Raw genomic sequence first — 16,111 nt, 5'->3', positions numbered from 1 at the left:
CACACACACACACACACAGAAACACAGAAGTGAAGGACATGGCGTGGATTGTTGACACGTGTTTGTTTGAACAAATTTACTTCCAGCTTTTAAATGAGAAGGTATTTGAGAGCGGACAGAGTGGATAGAATGCAACAACCGATAATCCCCCGGATCCTCCTGCACACACACATCGAGCTACCATCACGTCGGCCTACGCTTCACTTTCTGCACATTCTTATCTATTTGCATATCGCCGGAGCGCCTCCCTTTTCTTTTTTTTTTTCCTCCCTTCACATCGCTACCATTATCAACAGCTCATATAAAGAGAGGGGAACCTTCATAGAAACAAACCACTATAATAAATGTACCACCGTTTATATATATTTGACTTTTTTTTCTTCTTCTTCTTCTTCTTCCCCAAACCAAATAAAGAAAAAAGTAATTTTTTAAGAGACGGAGGGTTTCATGCATACTCGGGAGGCTCACAAAGCATAGGGTGACTACTAGATTGGACTACAGTTTTATATCTAGGTAAAACCAGGTGGCACATTTACAGTTGTGGGCCTGTTCAGTGAACGATCCCCACGCATCTGGACGGCTGGAGAGAGACGACTCGGCCGTACTGGGGCTGCTCTGCTCCGGTAACTCAGTCACTGTTGGATTGCGTTTCTTGGATACTGAGGAAAGCAGTAATTGAAGTTGATTACAGTTTTTTTTTTTTTCTGTTTGGCGGGAAAAGGTTAAACGCACAACGCCAGTATGAGCAAGGCGGTGAAAAGCTTTCTTCATGACGCCGGTTGAGGGCCGGTGGGTCTGCGGCACCGTTCCGCCCACGTTGTGCTTGTAATCGTCAGACAGTTAGCTACTCAGGGACGAACTCAACACAAACCATCCGAAATAGAAAAGGCTGACATAAACGGTGTGCAAGATTCCTTTTTCCTTCTATAATATCAATAAAATACTCATTGTCATCAACAGCATCGTCATTATCACCACAGTTTTTAAATAATAAAACAGTAAAAACTTAGAAAACAAAAATATTTTCTTCTCAAGACCCGGACTGAACAGAGAACACAGAGTGGCGCCGCGGGGCCGACTGGGCGGAGGAGCGCAGAGAGGACCGTCCGTCGTCCGTCGTCCCTCACTTCCTCCCGCCTCCATCACAAAGCCAGCGTCCGGCCATCCTCCCGGTGAACCCCTCCCCCCCCCCTCCTCCTCATCGCTCCGTCTCTTCCCTCCTCTCTTCGTCTTTTGCTGTCCAGCAGACTTCAATGTTGGCACAACATCTCTGCAACTCGCCCCGTGGCGTCTCCAGGTCACAGAAACATTGAGAGAACATTCCCTGGTCCTCGGGTCTGTGCATCTGCATGTCCCTCCTCCTCCAGCTCCTCCTGCCGCTCTCCGCCGCCTCCTCCTCCTCCTCCTCCTCCATCACGGGGGATTAGGACGTACCGATTCTGCCGATTTCTTGTCTGATGGCTGGAAGAGAAGAGCGCAGAGGGAGGACTTCGCTCAGCTGCACTCAGGCTGTAAACTTTACGAGCGTCAGGCTGTAAAACCTGCTCGGTGGAAAATATTAATAACGAGAGGCTGCGGTCTCACCGTTTATGATCTCGTCTTTCACCTTATGCAGCTCGCGCACAACTTCGTCCAGAATTTCCTGCAAAGCAACAAACGGAGTGTGTAAAACTGAAAACAAAGAGACGAGTGTGACGCAGAAGGAGGCGGAATAGGAACCTGCTTCATCCGGTCGAACTCCGTGTCCGACTCGCTGGTGCTGCCGATCGGCCTGACTCTGAAAACACAAAGACAAACGGTGACGCTCAGCCCAGAAAATCCCCGATAACGGCCGAATACCCCCCCCCGCTGCAGACCTGGACACCAGAGAGGACTTCTCTGCGGAGTTGGATCGTTCCCACGGCTTCTTCACAGCATCTGGGGGAACAGCAGGGACAGAATGAAGCATCTGGAACATCTGGATGAGTCAAGGTCATCTGACCTCCACGGTTCTGGATGAAGGAGTCCCAGAAAGTAGAAACATCCTGGTTTGGATTAAGATATGAGTGACCGACTGTCCTAATCAATGTAATTTTATACGTCAGTCTAAAATAAAGGACTCCTGACTGATGAATAAATGAATGATGTGACTGATTTTGTCCCAACATGGCGTCCAGCCGGCGCCGTGGTGGTTCTCTGTCAGTACCTGTTGAGTTCTGCCCCCGACCGCTGGAGTCGTCCTGCAGCACAGAGAGATCACACTCAGGATTATCATGAAAAGAAGCCATCGAGAACACCCTCACTCCTCCGAAAGCTCCCCCTAGATAAACTCCAGCCAGCTGAATCTGATCACTGTGTTTATTTTTAATCAAGTTCTCGTCACTGAGATAAATTCCTCTGATCGCTGCAGGAGGGAGACTCACCTCGTCTGGTTTCTCAGAAGCTTTCCGTCTGGAAGGAATAAAATTTAAATTAAATTCTGATAATCATCTTTACCAGAGTGAATCCTCCTGTTTCCGTGGTGGGGGTGTGTTCTGTTACCTGCGAGCTAGTAAGGCATTCATCTCCTGCATGAGCCCCTCCCCCCCGCCGCCGCCGCCGCTGCCCCCACTGGACCGGTTGGAGTCGCTTTTCCCCCCAGACCCGGGAGGACTGCTCTCATCCTGAGGGAGACATGAGTTGATGGTGTCAGTCTGTTGCTGGGGGGTCATCGGGACCCCGTCAGGACCCCCGTCAGGGCCCGGGACTGGTCTGCCCCCCCGGCTCACCCGGTGCACTTTCCGCAGCTTGGCTCCAGCCAGGGCCGCGGCCAGTCCTGAGGGTTGGTGCTGGGCCCCTGGTGGGCCCCCGGGGGGCCCCCCGCCGGCGGGCAGCGGAGGGGGCATCGGCGGGGGCACGGCCATCGGGGGCGGCGGCCCCGGAGGGGGCGGGGGCGCCGGGGGGCCGGGCACCGCGGAGGGAGGCGGCGCCACAGAGAGCATGGCTGGGTGACCTGCAGAGACAGGGGGGCCTGGAGGGGCAAACACACAGCAGGGTTAATGCCCGGTGGGGGGGGGGGGGCACTCACGGTCCACCCCGGGGAGAGAGCGGGGGGGGGGAGTTAACTCTGAGGCCAGAACCAAAGCTCATCCTGTCCAACGCCTTCAGCGGTCTACTGACACAACAGTGTTCAGGGTGGGGGCTTTAGGGGGCTTTAGGGGCTTTAGGGGGGTTTAGTAAACTGGTTGAACCGCTGTTTAACCGCTGATGCTTCAGTTTGAATAATCTAATGAAGAACAAACAAACAAAAAAACCGGATCTTGGTTAAATATCTGAAGGTCTTTTAGCCAGTATTGTTTGTTTCATAATCTAAACCGGAGCATGAAGGAACTCACACTGTCATGTGTCTTTGGACACCGGGGAAGGAAAATCTCTCCTACTTCTTCCACAGCAGACTCACTCTCAGCATCTCTTCTTCTGTCAGATCATTTTTAGCGCCAGAGGACTAAAGCGTATTTTTGTCTGGATCCCAGATTAAAGCTTCTCCACGAGGCAAAAAACCTAACAGGCCACGTAAACTGCACACACTTTGTAGTAATCTGTTTTTCTTCATTTTGAACTGTTCTTCATCTGTTTGTTGTCATTTCCGGATCATAACTGAGAACAACTAAATCCATAGAAGAAGAGCGATACGATACTTTAATGTTCTCGGGGGAAAAGCTTTTCAGTTCTTTGAATGGACTGATTTCTTTACTTATTGAAAACAGAACTCTACTTTTAGCGTTTACTTTGAGCCTCTAGACGTGTCAGGAGGAAGAATCGGTGCTGGTCCTTGAAAATCCTCCTCGTAAATGGTGACTCTGGTGACTATGCGGTTCTGGTTCTGCTGGACCTGACTGCTGCATTTGACACCGTGAACCACAACATCTTAACATCCCGTCTGCAGCACCTGGCTGGCATCAGTGGTCCGGTACTGCAGTCGTTCAGGTCCTACCTGACAGATAGAGCTATGTGTGTTTGTCTTGCCAGCTCCTCCGTCTTATGGGGTTCCACAGGGCCCAATCTTGGGGCCACTGCTTTTCTCTCTATCTGTTACCACTGGGGTCCATCCTGAGAAGGCATCTCCTTTCACTGTTACGCGGACGACAGCAAGTTCTATGTCCCATTAAAAAGAAAGAAGTCTTCTCATTAATGCCTCTACTAAGGTGCCTTGAGGACATTGGACGACCCTAAACTTTATCAAGTTTGATGAGAAAAAGCCAGAGGTGATTGTGTTTGGTCCCAGTGATTCCTGTGAACTTCCGCCAGCTGACTTGGGCCCCTTGACTCCGCATGTGAAGCCGACTGTTTTAAATCTGGGTTTTAAAATGGACAGTGATTTTAAACTAGACTCACAGATAAGCGCAGTGGTTAAGTCCAGATTCCTCCACCTCAGGAAGTTGGCCAAAGTGAAATCTATTGTTGCACTTCAGCACTTTGAGACAGTAATCCATGCCTTTATTACATCTCGACTGGATTACTGTAATGCACTTCATGCTGGAGTCAGCCAGTCGTCCCTCGCTCGTCTCCAGTTGGTCCAAAATGCTGCAGCCTGGCTGCTGACTGGAGGACGTAAGAGGGACACATCAGTCCATCCTGGCCTCCCTCTACTGGCTACCTGTGACCTTTAGAGTCAATTTTAAGGTTCTTTTGTTTTTAAATCCCTGAATGGTCTCGCCCCGCCTCACGTCAGCTGATCAGCTGCTCCTGGAGGTGCCGAGGTCCAGGCGTAGGCTCAGAGGGGACAGAGCTTTTTCTGTTGTGGCCCCCAAGCTGTGGAATGAGCTGCCGCTGATCAGACAGGCCTCTTTTTAAGAACGATCTTAAGACACATTTTTATTCACTGGCTTTTAACTCAACCTGAGACTCTGAACTTGGTTTTTTGATGTTTATTTAAATGTCTCTTTTTTGTTGTTGTTTGTTTTTGTTCTTACTGTATTTCATTCTTGCACTTGCACTTATATTTGTGACTTTGTACAGCACTCTGTGCCGACTGGAGCTGTTTCTAAAGTACTATATAAATGAAGTAGAGTAGAGTTGATGGTGTGTGTGATCGATGCGACCTGCTACTGATCGGACCGGTGGACAAACACAGCGAGAGACTCGCTCCTCCTCTCTCCTCCTCATACTTACTGCTGCTGGCCACGGGGGCCGGCTGGGGGACAGGGGAGGGGGTCTTCTTGGGCGAGCCCCCGTCAGACATGGCAGTGTAAGAGGGGGGCGAGGAGGAGGAGGAGGAGGTGGAGGTGGTGGTGTGGGGCTGGGCCTGCTGGTGGAACACCTGCTGCTGCTGCTGCTGCTGCTGGTGGAGGAGGAGGTGCTGCTGATGCTGCTGAGGGTGGAAGGTGGAGGGGTACTGGGGCGGGTGGCCGGGGGCGGGGCCGGGGGCGTGGGCGGGGCCGGGCGGGCCCGTCAGGGGAGGCAGCGGGACGGCCTCGCAGTACTGCGGCGTGAGCGGGAGGTGCTGGGAGTGGGGGGAGTAGGAGTCGTCCGGCTGGCCGTTGGAGTGAGGGTGGGGCTGGTGCTGGTGCTGGGCGTACTGGGGGGGGCCCGTCACGGCGCCGGGGTCGAGGGGCGGGGGCTTCATCCGGGCGTTCAGGGGCGGGAGGGGGTGGGCCACCGGCAGCGCCGGCTGCGGCGGGGGCGCGGCCTGCTTGACGGGCATGGCCATCATGACGGGCGGGGACGAGGAGGCCGGCAGCTGGGCGTACATCTGCTGCATGTGGGAGGCCGACCAGGTGCCGTGTTTCGGCGGCAGCAGGACGTCTTGCTGCTGCTGCTGGAGGAGCAGGTGGCGCGCCGCCGTGGGCGGAGACAGGGGGATCTGGCGGACCTGCCGGCCCTGGGTGGGCACCCCCGCCTGCACCGGGGAGAAGGCGGAGGCCAGCGAGGTGGAGAGCTGGGACGAGAGCTGGGCCTTGTCCCTCGCCGCCCCCGCCTCTTTCTCCTGAGCGGGGGAGATGGAGGCGGAGGAGGGAGGGGAGGCGGAGGCCACGCGCACGTAGGAGGGGGGCAGTGTGCTAGCCCTGTACTGTCTGTACTCGGGGGGAGTGTCTGGCTGGGTGGGGGGGGTGGAGACTTTATATTGCAGAGTGGAAACGACTGTGACGGGCAAAGAGAGAGAGACAGAGGGAGGAGAGAGAGAGAGAGAGAGAGAGAGAGAGGAGATGCAGACCAAGAGGAGGACGAAGGAGGGCAACAAACAAAGGAAAACAGAAAAGAGAAAAACGTGAGAAGAATGAAAAGCAACCAACTGAGCAACCAAGCAAGTAAAGATGAGAAAATCAGGAGCAGTCCAAAAAACAGAAGCCAGTCGCAAATAAGAAAATCAAAATATCATAAAAGAACAAGCAGCAGAATGCAACATGACTGAGCCATGATCAGGAAGCATATGGCGTTCCCCCCCAACGGCAGCTGGAAGAGAGAGATGGCGGTAGAGCATGTTGCAGGGCGGGGGGGTGGGGAGGGGGGGGGGGGGGGGCACTGAGACCCTCAGGGACAGAGGAGGATGTTTAAGTCTGTATGTGTAGCTAAAGCGCAGACTTGAACATTGATATGTGTGCATGGATAAGAAAGCATACGGATTTGGGGGGGGGGGGGGGGGGACGGAAACACTAAAGACAGGAGACACTGGGAGAGCCGGGTCACCTGGTGGGGGGGGGCTGGAACAGGAGACCATCCCTGGGTATCTGCTCATGACGAACCCAGCGGTTTGCTTTGGGACAGCAGGGTGTGTGTGTGTGTGTGTGTGTGTGTGTGTGTGTGTGTGTGTGTGTGTGTGTGTGTGTGTGTGTGTGTGTGTGTGTCTCCTTACCCGTTAAAGAAAACACAGAGCAGAGGAAACAGCCTTTTGCTTCCAGTTCAGATTGTTTATTGACACATGGAGAGGTGTGTGAGGCTTCCGTTCACCAAAATGTTTGTGTGTGTCCGGTCGTATCATGTCCAGCTTGGTTTCCAGAGCACATCGTGTGTGTGTGTGTGTGTGTGTGTGTGTGTGTGTGTGTGTGTTGATATAGCTGGGCGTGGATGTGTTTGTTCAAACCTCACCTGATCCTGACGTCCGCCGCTCCCTCTCCTTGTGCGCCTGCATCTGATGCTGCTCCATCATCCTGTCAGGCGGAGGGAAGTCAGCGCTCCTGAAAGCTGCTCTTTTCAGACTCTGCTCTCTAATTCAGCCTCGTGTGTCACATGACTGCCTATCGATCAGATTAGACCCTCGGAGCTGATCAATCAAGCCCACGCTCGCTTTAGATTTAACCCTGAATGCAGATAAAGTTACAAATAAAGTCTAATGTGGAGGCACCTCTTCTTTCTTTTTATTAAAAATAAAAAAATCTTTTCAAAATGTAATAACTGCAGCCAATAATGCAATAATTCACAAACAGGACTCCATTTGCATGAAATAAAAGCTTTCTTTGAAGGTTTTGTGCAGCTTTGTTGTTAAATTCATTCACTGATGGAACACACTCTGCAATGCACTCTCTCCATGGTGACTGCAGAAACACATTTCACTGTTTTACTACATTACTGGCTGGTACAGATACTCAGAAACAAAAATAAGATGGGCGTGAGACCAGGGTGTGGGGATATTTAAAGTGTAAATAAACTCTCTTCTGTGCCATTAATGTTCTGATAAATAAAACCTTCAGAAAATAATTAGTTCAGTTAAAATTGATCTTATTTCACCATCTCTACTTAAAAAAAACCCCTGAATTTCTGTAAAAGAGTGACTATATACTATTCATTATCAGTCAGTGAAGATAAACTTTATTGAAAATATCTGCAGCGTTCCCATTAATCCTATTTAATAAACCAATCCTGCTCCTGCAGACGCATCTCGCTGAAACCTCTCATCTCTTCAGATGAATTTATGCTAAATAAATATTGAAATAAGCAGAATTTAGGCCTCGTTTTGAATGTACCTCCTCTGAGCCTCGTTCTCGTCCGAAGACGGCCCATTCTGGCGCTGAACCACTGGACCTGAAAGACAGAACAGAAGAATGCGTCCATGACGTGAAGACAGATCCAGGAGTCGCGACAAACAAAAAATCCACCGCTGTGTTTAACGTTTCTGTATATTTCAGTCATCTCTGCAGCACAGAGACAGAAACATGGAGAGAACCACATGAGTAACACAGTCCTCCAGTCTTCAGCACGTGTTCCACATGTGTGTTATCAGCAGGGAGGAAGAGCGACACGTCTTTCCACATGGATCCAAAAATGACAGCAATCTCATGTAAATGAGCAGTGGCAGGAAGAGGAGCAGGTCCAGGCAGCAGCAGGCCTGGAGAGAGGAGCTTCAGGGCCCTGCAGGCTCCACACAGCCTCATCCCCTCACCACAGCCTCATCCCCTCACCACAGCCTCATCCTCTCACCACAGCCTCATCCCCTCACCACAGCCTCATCCTCTCACCACAGCCTCATCCCCTCACCACAGCCAACATCTGGATCCTGTGGATCGTCTGCTGCAGACTCAGCTGCTGGCTGCCGGACTCCAGCCTGCATGTGACCGGGTGTCTTCCTGGCTCTGCTGCTGCTATTAATGGGTCGAGCGCTGATCACATATCAGCAGAACGCCGGCCGTTAAACTTCGCCGTGACTTCCTGAGCGCTCACGGCTGATATTTCCGCTGGCAGCGTCTGGAGCGACGAGGCCAGTCAGCACGAAGCAGAGCAGCACAGTGAGCTCTGAGAGTCGACATCCTCATATGGCACCTTCAACTCCTCCCACTGCTTTGAAACGAGGGTTTTTCATACTGTTTTTTGCTCATTACCGAGATTATTTCTTATTATCTGTAGCTGAATCACATCCAGAACCTGAGTTTCTCTTTAAGATATATGCAGGAGGAACATGAGGAACACGTTAAAGATCAATACAGAGTCCTTATTTAAACTTCTTAACAGAAGGGGGATGGTAACTGTAGGAAATAAATATTACACAGGTACTGAACTGTAAATATTTGTTTCAAAAACGGAGTTATTTATTTCTGAAGCTTGGTTTTGTCGACTCAGCTGTTTTCTCCGACAGCTCTGTCTCCTCTGCAGCAGACAGAGGGATCCAGTGTTCAGCAGGCGGTTCTGTTTTATCGCTCCCATCATCCATCACTGCTTCCCTGCACATTTCCACTCATCCGCTCTTTTTAACAACATGTCAGCATTTTTCTGTGTTTCCTGAAATTCACTTGTTCACTACTGTGTCTTTTGTTTTCAGGGAAGTGAAGAACTCAACACAGAGAAATCAGTCACATCATTTCATTATAATTTATCAGCTAGCGATATTTGCCTCTCAGTGATGAAGCTGGAGGCTGGCGGGTTTATGCTGTGATTGATGCCAACATGGAGCCAGTCAACGAGCTTTTTATGAACAGGTAATGAGGATCCTTCATCTGTTCTCAAACAGAACGACAGCTCCGGTCTTTTCAGTGTCATTTTAATAAGAGGTGGGAAATAAAAATGCTTTCTTCCCTCCTCCTCCTCCTCCTCCAGCGTAACTGGCCATTAAATTCTGCTAATATTCACAAGGTTAAGCAAACACTCGCAGGGCTAAAAACACAGAAGCAGCCTCTGTCTGCGAAGTGAGAAGGACGCAGAAGAACGGAGTCTTTACAGCCAAATTCAGAATATCTGCAAAATTCACATCTCAAAAAACAGAGCCGAGCCTGTCGTTCAGTCTTCAGCCTGCAGCACATGTACTGATTCAGATGGTTATATTCAGACGAACACGCAGAAAACGCAGGTTGTTCTCTACAAACAGTGTTTTCTGTGAGAGCAGAGGGATTCAGGACAGTTAACACAACATTAACACTCTGCAGACATTAATGAGTTCAATGTGAAGGAGACACTTATCACCCAGCGCGAGTGTGTGTGTGTGTGTGTGTGTGTGTGTGTGTGTGTCTGACTCATGCCATACGTCTGGGGCTGTTGCCATGGTGAAGGTCAATAAGAGCGTGGCGTTCAGGGGACGGCGGGCCTGATCGGACATGTCGGCTTTGTGCCGTCGCTCCGGAGACGAGACGCGCGTCTCTGCGTCTTCATCCATCCCTCCTCCTCTGCTCTCGTCTTTTTTCATTCAAATCTTTAAAACGTGACGATCACAGAACATTCAGCCTCCAATTAGAGACGAGAACCGGCTCACTCGTCCCCCGTCCCTGATCAGGAGGCTGGACGGAGACTCTGAAGAGCGAGGCAGACCCGGGTTCCCATCAGCCTGAGCTGACAGCCTCAACGTCTGCGTCCGCCTCGCGGCCCTGAAGCCTGTTATTAATATAACTCCCTGTAATCCTAGAGACACGGCGTCAGGTACTGGACACAACTGACAGATTTAAATTATTACTTTCACTAAAGTTAGCGACTATAAATACAGACTATAAGACTGGAGTGAATGAAATGATAAAACTCTTTACAATCACAGCCTAAATAACTCGGTGGTAGCAAATGTGTCAGGATGTTAATCTGAAATCAGACGTCAGCTTCCACCAGGGGAGGGATAAATCTGGAAGGCTGTCAGAGAATCAACAGACATGAAGACAAATCCAAGTTCTCTACATATTCTGATACATTAACACACACTGTGTTGAATCTTTACGCCTTTTAAATGTGCGAACGGCAAAAATGAATCCAGAATTTCCAGATATTTAGTGTCTGAATAAAAAGAAAAACCAAGGTTCTCTTTCTGCTCTAATGCACGCTGTGTTTCTGGACTCACTGGTCTGATTCAGGTGAACATGATGAAGCAATAACAATATATTCCATGAACACAAACACACAGCTGATGTTTACATGTTTCTGCTTTGACATTCGTCCTTCTAATGTGAGTTTGAAGAGTCGCAATCGCTGTGCTAAGTTGTTTTTCTTCGACTTTTGCGCTTCTACTTCTCTGTGGTCAATATTTTCAATCCAATATTACATTATCTATGAACTCTTACTGTCATTTTAACGCCACTGAGCATGTTCGTGTTAAAACCAGCAGTAAGCTGAGCAGCCCTGCTCTGAGCACAGCTGAGGTGGGATCATAAAAATAAAGACGCTCCACTACTTTCCAGGCCAGATTCAAACCGTTGCTCCTGGAGCTCCCTCCGTCTGCCTGACGCCACGAGAGGAACCCTCCTCTGCTGCCGAGGCTCACTTACTGAGGACGATAATAGCAGAGGAGACCCGTCGGAGCACACCAGGTGAGACGTTTGGCGTCCGCATGGCGACGACGTCCCTGATCCTCTGTCAACACGGAGGAACGGTTCTGCTTGTCCCAGCCAGGAGGGGCTCGCAGGACGGGGCTGAGCCGGCCGGGAAGCGTTTTCCCTCCACAGACGTGACGACACCCCGGACCGACCAGGAGAAAGCAGAGCCGCCCCCCCGCGGGGTCACCACACCCCGGCTCCACACGGGATATTTTAACCGCCAATAGGAGGGTCGCAAGGGCGGGGCGGCGTGACCCCGCAGTCAAACACTCATATATTCACTCTCAGTATCTGATGAGCGCACACACACACACACACACACACACACACACACACACACACACACACACACACACACACATGGATTAAAAGTAGCTTGTAACCTGAGATGCCAAAGCTTATTTACACCTATTTACACCTACAGAGAGAAGGCTTAGAGCGAGTCCGGCCTCAGCTTCATGTCACTTAAAACATTATTTATTTAGAAAACTGCTAATGTGAAACACACCAGAACCCGAACCCAAACCCGAACCCTCCGACTGCTTTAACCTCTAATTACAAGGAGGCTCACAGGAAGTCTGTAATGAGGCAACGACACATCTGAAGATTTACTCCACCAGGAAGAGTCCTGAAGGAGTTTAGAGTCAGAGATGAAGCCAGACCTGAACCTAAACCAGAACCAGAACCCCCCTCGCCACCCGATCCAGTCCATTGTTTGTCACCACGGCAGGTGCAGTACAGGACCTGAACCAGCAGGGGGCGGTACATCTCAGTGCAGGTCTGCTGCTGTTACTGAATCACAGACATACATAACTCAGGTCAGTAAACACACAGTGTCTGCTCAGTAACACCTGGATCAATTCAAAACATTCAAACACTCAGAGGAACAGATCAGCGTCAAAACGATGGGGTGCGTTTGATGTGCTCACCTCCGCTGTCAGGCGAGCTGAGCACGTTGAGGGCGAACAGCATGGCGTTGGAGAAGGTGGTGGCCTCCTCCTTGCTGGCGAAGTTGAGGCCGTAGACCTGCCGGGCGTCGCGCCACTGGTGGAAGGTGGGGGTGGCCTGGTTGTACTTCAGGCCCTTCACGATGGAGTAGTTGATCACCACCTGTCCACCAGCAGGGCGGGGGGGGTCAATCGGCCGTCTCACACATTCAGACGCCTCTTCGCGTCCAGACGGCGCCTGGCTCCGACGGGCCGGCGGCGGCTCACCTGCTGGTCCTGCAGCTTGACGCCCACCACCCGGAAGGTGTTGTTGGCAGTGTTGTGGTAGATGTTGATGCGGCTGAAGCCCTGCTGGCCCGGTTTGATGGGAACCCACTTCTTACTGGCGTCGTCGTAGACCATGACGGAGGCCCGCGCCTGGCAGATGCTCTGCTCGCTGTGAGGGGACAGGAGACGAGGACGGGCTGAGCATCCAACACACCTCCGTAAACCGGGCCTCGCACTAACAACAGAAACCTCGGTCGTCGCCGCCCTGCTCGGAGGCCGCGCGGCAGCAGGGCGTGCTGGGTAATGACACGCTGCGTTGAAAACACCAGCGTTTGATCGGCGCGCTCGGTTCCAGCAGATCACGGCGACCAGGAAGCATTTAATAACATACTGAGACGCACAGAGCGGTTCCACCGCAGCGACACACACTGCTTCACATCCCAGCACAAACACACTCTGGAGAAAACACAACACACACACACACACACAACACACACACAGGGAGAACATGCAGACTCCGGTATGCTACCACTACCATTACCTTAAAATCACCTCCATGGAATGTCTACATTCAAACACACTTTTGAGACATTTCATGACGTACAAGTTAGAATAATTAAAAATAAACCAATAAAATGACAGAATCATTTTAGTTTATGTGAGATAAATGTAAAATATATGAAAGTTTCCCGGTTGAAGGGTAAATGATGGTTTAATGATTGTGTAAATTGAGGCGCATGTGTAACCTGGGGATGTGTAAAGGTGAGGAATTGGACACTTCTTAAGGAAGTTTTCTTAACTGATCACCTCAAAGTTGCTGTGATTATTGTTGAGTTTCTCATCAAACCACATGGAAAACAGTCATTTAATCCACGTTCAGCAGTGTTTAGTCTTTTCACTTCAACTAGTCCAGTTTGACCTGAATGTTTGACATGTGGAGAGAAATGAACCAAAAAACCTCGACGGAGCTTAAAAACAAGACGCAGAAGCAGACAGAGGCTGTGGAACAGTGGTTTGCTCTCACAGCTCACTCACTGAGATGTGTGTGTGTGTGTGTGTGTGTGTGTGTGTGTGTGTGTGTGTGTGTGTGTGTGTGTGTGTGTGTGAGATCAGAAATGCAGGATAATGATCAGGAGGCCCTGGAGAACCGGCGCAGTGTGGAAATGCCAACACGTGACGACCTTCTCCTCTCTGCAGGAGGAACACGGCGTGATACCAGAGAGAGAGAGGAGGTAGAGAGAGAGAGAGAGAGAGAGAGAGAGAGAGAGAGAGAGAGAGGAGAGAGAGAGACCACACACACACACACACCCAGACTGCATGGACACATGGTTCAGTCCCAGTCGGCTCCTCTCCGTCATCTGCTCCCCGGTTCCCTCCAGGTCGCCACATAGCCTCAGATAACTGTTCCACTGCCTCCACACACACACAAACACACACACACACACACACACACACACTTCATGATTTCCAATCAAACTGATTTATAAATGCAGACACACCGAGGATCGAGGCATCAGGAAGATTTCTCTTTGTTTATATGGAGACTTGCTGTATCTCAATAGAAGAAGGCAGCTTTACTCTGAAAAGGTGAAAACAGATCACTGTATCTGTGTGAATATGTTCTAAAATCTCAGGATGAACTCTCAGAACACGTCACCTCGTTTCTGTGGGAAAAACCTTTCATGTGAGGCGTCCAACATTTGGCCAAAATCAGAGAAAAACAAGGAAACATCTCTATTTCTTTAATCCTCATTTTTTCCTCATTTCTTTTCTGTTCTAATAGGAGTAATAAGAGCATAACTAGATGTTTGCTGGTTCAAATCCCACTGCTGACAGTTCACCAGCGAGGGTTCCAGAACAAACCCTACACTGAAACACCTTGAGAAGTGACTCCAAATTCAGATTTCATCTGTTTGTCATCTGACTCTTCCTCTCAGGCTGGTTGTGATCAACACTTTATTTTAAATAAATGCCGGCGTGTTCAGACTCCTAACAGCCTCACAAACTGTGAGTTGTGATTATTTATAGGTTACTCTGCGGTCCGTTTCCCTGTTCGGGGCCCCTGAACTGAAAGACGGCGACTCCCCCGCCTCAAAGTCTCGTGACAGACGGATTCCCACGCCTCTACTCCTGTCACGTCTCCATCGCTCCACACCGCGCAACTGCTGCCTTCTGCACAGGAGACGCAGCGACTGAGCGAAGAGACGACTCAAAGCGGAGCTCAGGGAGCGACAGCCAGCAGCAGAGGAGGCGGAATCTGAAAAAGGTCGGCGATGGCTCAAATCCCAATCAGTGACATTCAAATAACACGATGAATCAAAGCGACGCACACGGCTCTCACAGCTCTGGGAAAAGGCTCAGCGGAGGAGACCAGAGTAAACACGTCCCGGCAGTGAAGGAGGGATTCACATCAGCAGCAGCGTCATGCTGGAAAACTACTTTATTAGTCGACGGTTTACTTCCGGGCGAGCAGGAGAAAACAGCAGAAGAACAGCTGAGCAGTGAAGCAGTGACGTGAAAGAATTCTCCTCTTTTACTTCAGAAGAGAAAAGTGAAGCTCAGGTTAAACTGGCTCCAAACTGAACCCGACCCGAAGCGAGTTCCCTCATTAACGCTGGACTTTAATCTGTTTTACCGTGTTCCAGATGACCTTTTATCAGCTATAGTCTGTTTACAATCAATAACTTATGACCTCCCTGCGGGTCAGGGGTCGGCCAGCAGTCTCCAAAACACCCACTGTCAACATTTACCCTCAAATGAGCCACAAAACAAGCCAATTATTAAAAAATGAAGAACATCCAATTCTTTTCATCCAGTCTTTTTCTCATAGATTTTCCCACTTGAGCCATTTTATGCATCTCTGCAGCTTCACAGCTCTTTATAGCCGATCTGCATTTCCTAATTTTTTTGGGGGGGTCTTTTAGTTATTTTATCCAGTTTTAGGAAGTCCTGGAATTCTGGCTGTTTTAAACAATTTTATCTTGTTTTGTTTAAAGCTGTTTTTAGCCTTGGAGATTCGACCATTTTTGAGAATCTGCTAGTTTCTGTATGAAGTTTGCATGTTCTTCCACTGTGGAGAAACTCGGAGCGACTCTGAAGAGGGCGAAGCAGTGAGGAAGACGACAGATGGACAGTGGCTTCATGTGTTTATAAATCTGAAATGGTAAAAATCCAGGCACATTCCTGAACGCTCCATGTCATTTTCGTCTCATAAATAAACCCAAGTATCCCTCATGGCATTGAATATCAGAAAAGCACACCGTCGGTCCATACATCCAGAGCCTCATCACATCATTCACTCCACACCTCTGTTGAGATGGAAACATCCCTGATGTCTGCCGAGCAGAGCAGAGCTGTGTAAAGCTCCGCCGCCGGACCACTCCGGGCTGCTGGATCCACTCTGCTCCATACTATAGACAACATCTTTAAAAATGCAGGAGCGCTTCACCGCGACCAGCTCATGAATAACCAAAGGAACCGTGCGCGTTGTCCACCGTGATCGTCTGCAGCCGGCCGCTTCGTCCTCGTCGAGCGTCTTCTGTGTTTCAAATCCTAATCTGTTCATTGTGTTTTTTGGGGGGAAGAAAAGGGATCAAGTTCACTTTATTCAGCAATAAGATCCCATCTGAGCCTTTCACCTCGATTTCACTGGAATCAGCACATTTTCTGAATAATGTTCACCGAAAAAAGCAGCCTGGGAAAAAAAAAAACTACAGAGAGATG

General features: G+C 50.0%; 1 protein-coding gene across 2 annotated transcripts in view; it reads right to left on the bottom strand.

The window, feature by feature from the left end:
• Positions 1-66: 66 nt before the first annotated feature.
• The window catches only part of evla (Enah/Vasp-like a), a 32,457-nt gene continuing 16,412 nt past the window's right edge, over positions 67-16,111 (bottom strand). For both annotated transcript variants that reach the window (XM_030116871.1, XM_030116870.1), the window contains exons 2-14: positions 12,389-12,557; positions 12,104-12,284; positions 7,920-7,977; positions 7,045-7,106; positions 5,131-6,099; positions 2,748-2,989; positions 2,521-2,642; positions 2,403-2,430; positions 2,186-2,219; positions 1,857-1,917; positions 1,720-1,777; positions 1,585-1,642; positions 67-1,461 (exon numbers count right to left, since the gene is read on the bottom strand). In XM_030116871.1, the coding sequence (XP_029972731.1) occupies positions 1,424-1,461; positions 1,585-1,642; positions 1,720-1,777; positions 1,857-1,917; positions 2,186-2,219; positions 2,403-2,430; positions 2,521-2,642; positions 2,748-2,989; positions 5,131-6,099; positions 7,045-7,106; positions 7,920-7,977; positions 12,104-12,284; positions 12,389-12,557 (2,080 nt within the window). In that variant the 3' untranslated portion in view covers positions 67-1,423. The remainder of the gene's footprint in view (positions 1,462-1,584; positions 1,643-1,719; positions 1,778-1,856; positions 1,918-2,185; positions 2,220-2,402; positions 2,431-2,520; positions 2,643-2,747; positions 2,990-5,130; positions 6,100-7,044; positions 7,107-7,919; positions 7,978-12,103; positions 12,285-12,388; positions 12,558-16,111) is intronic.

This window comes from Salarias fasciatus, chromosome 19 (assembly GCF_902148845.1).
Source record: "Salarias fasciatus chromosome 19, fSalaFa1.1, whole genome shotgun sequence".
NCBI classification, from domain to species: Eukaryota; Metazoa; Chordata; class Actinopteri; order Blenniiformes; family Blenniidae; genus Salarias; species Salarias fasciatus.
The sequence above is the reverse complement of the archived record's forward strand: the minus strand, read 5'-3'. Positions and strand labels throughout refer to the sequence as shown.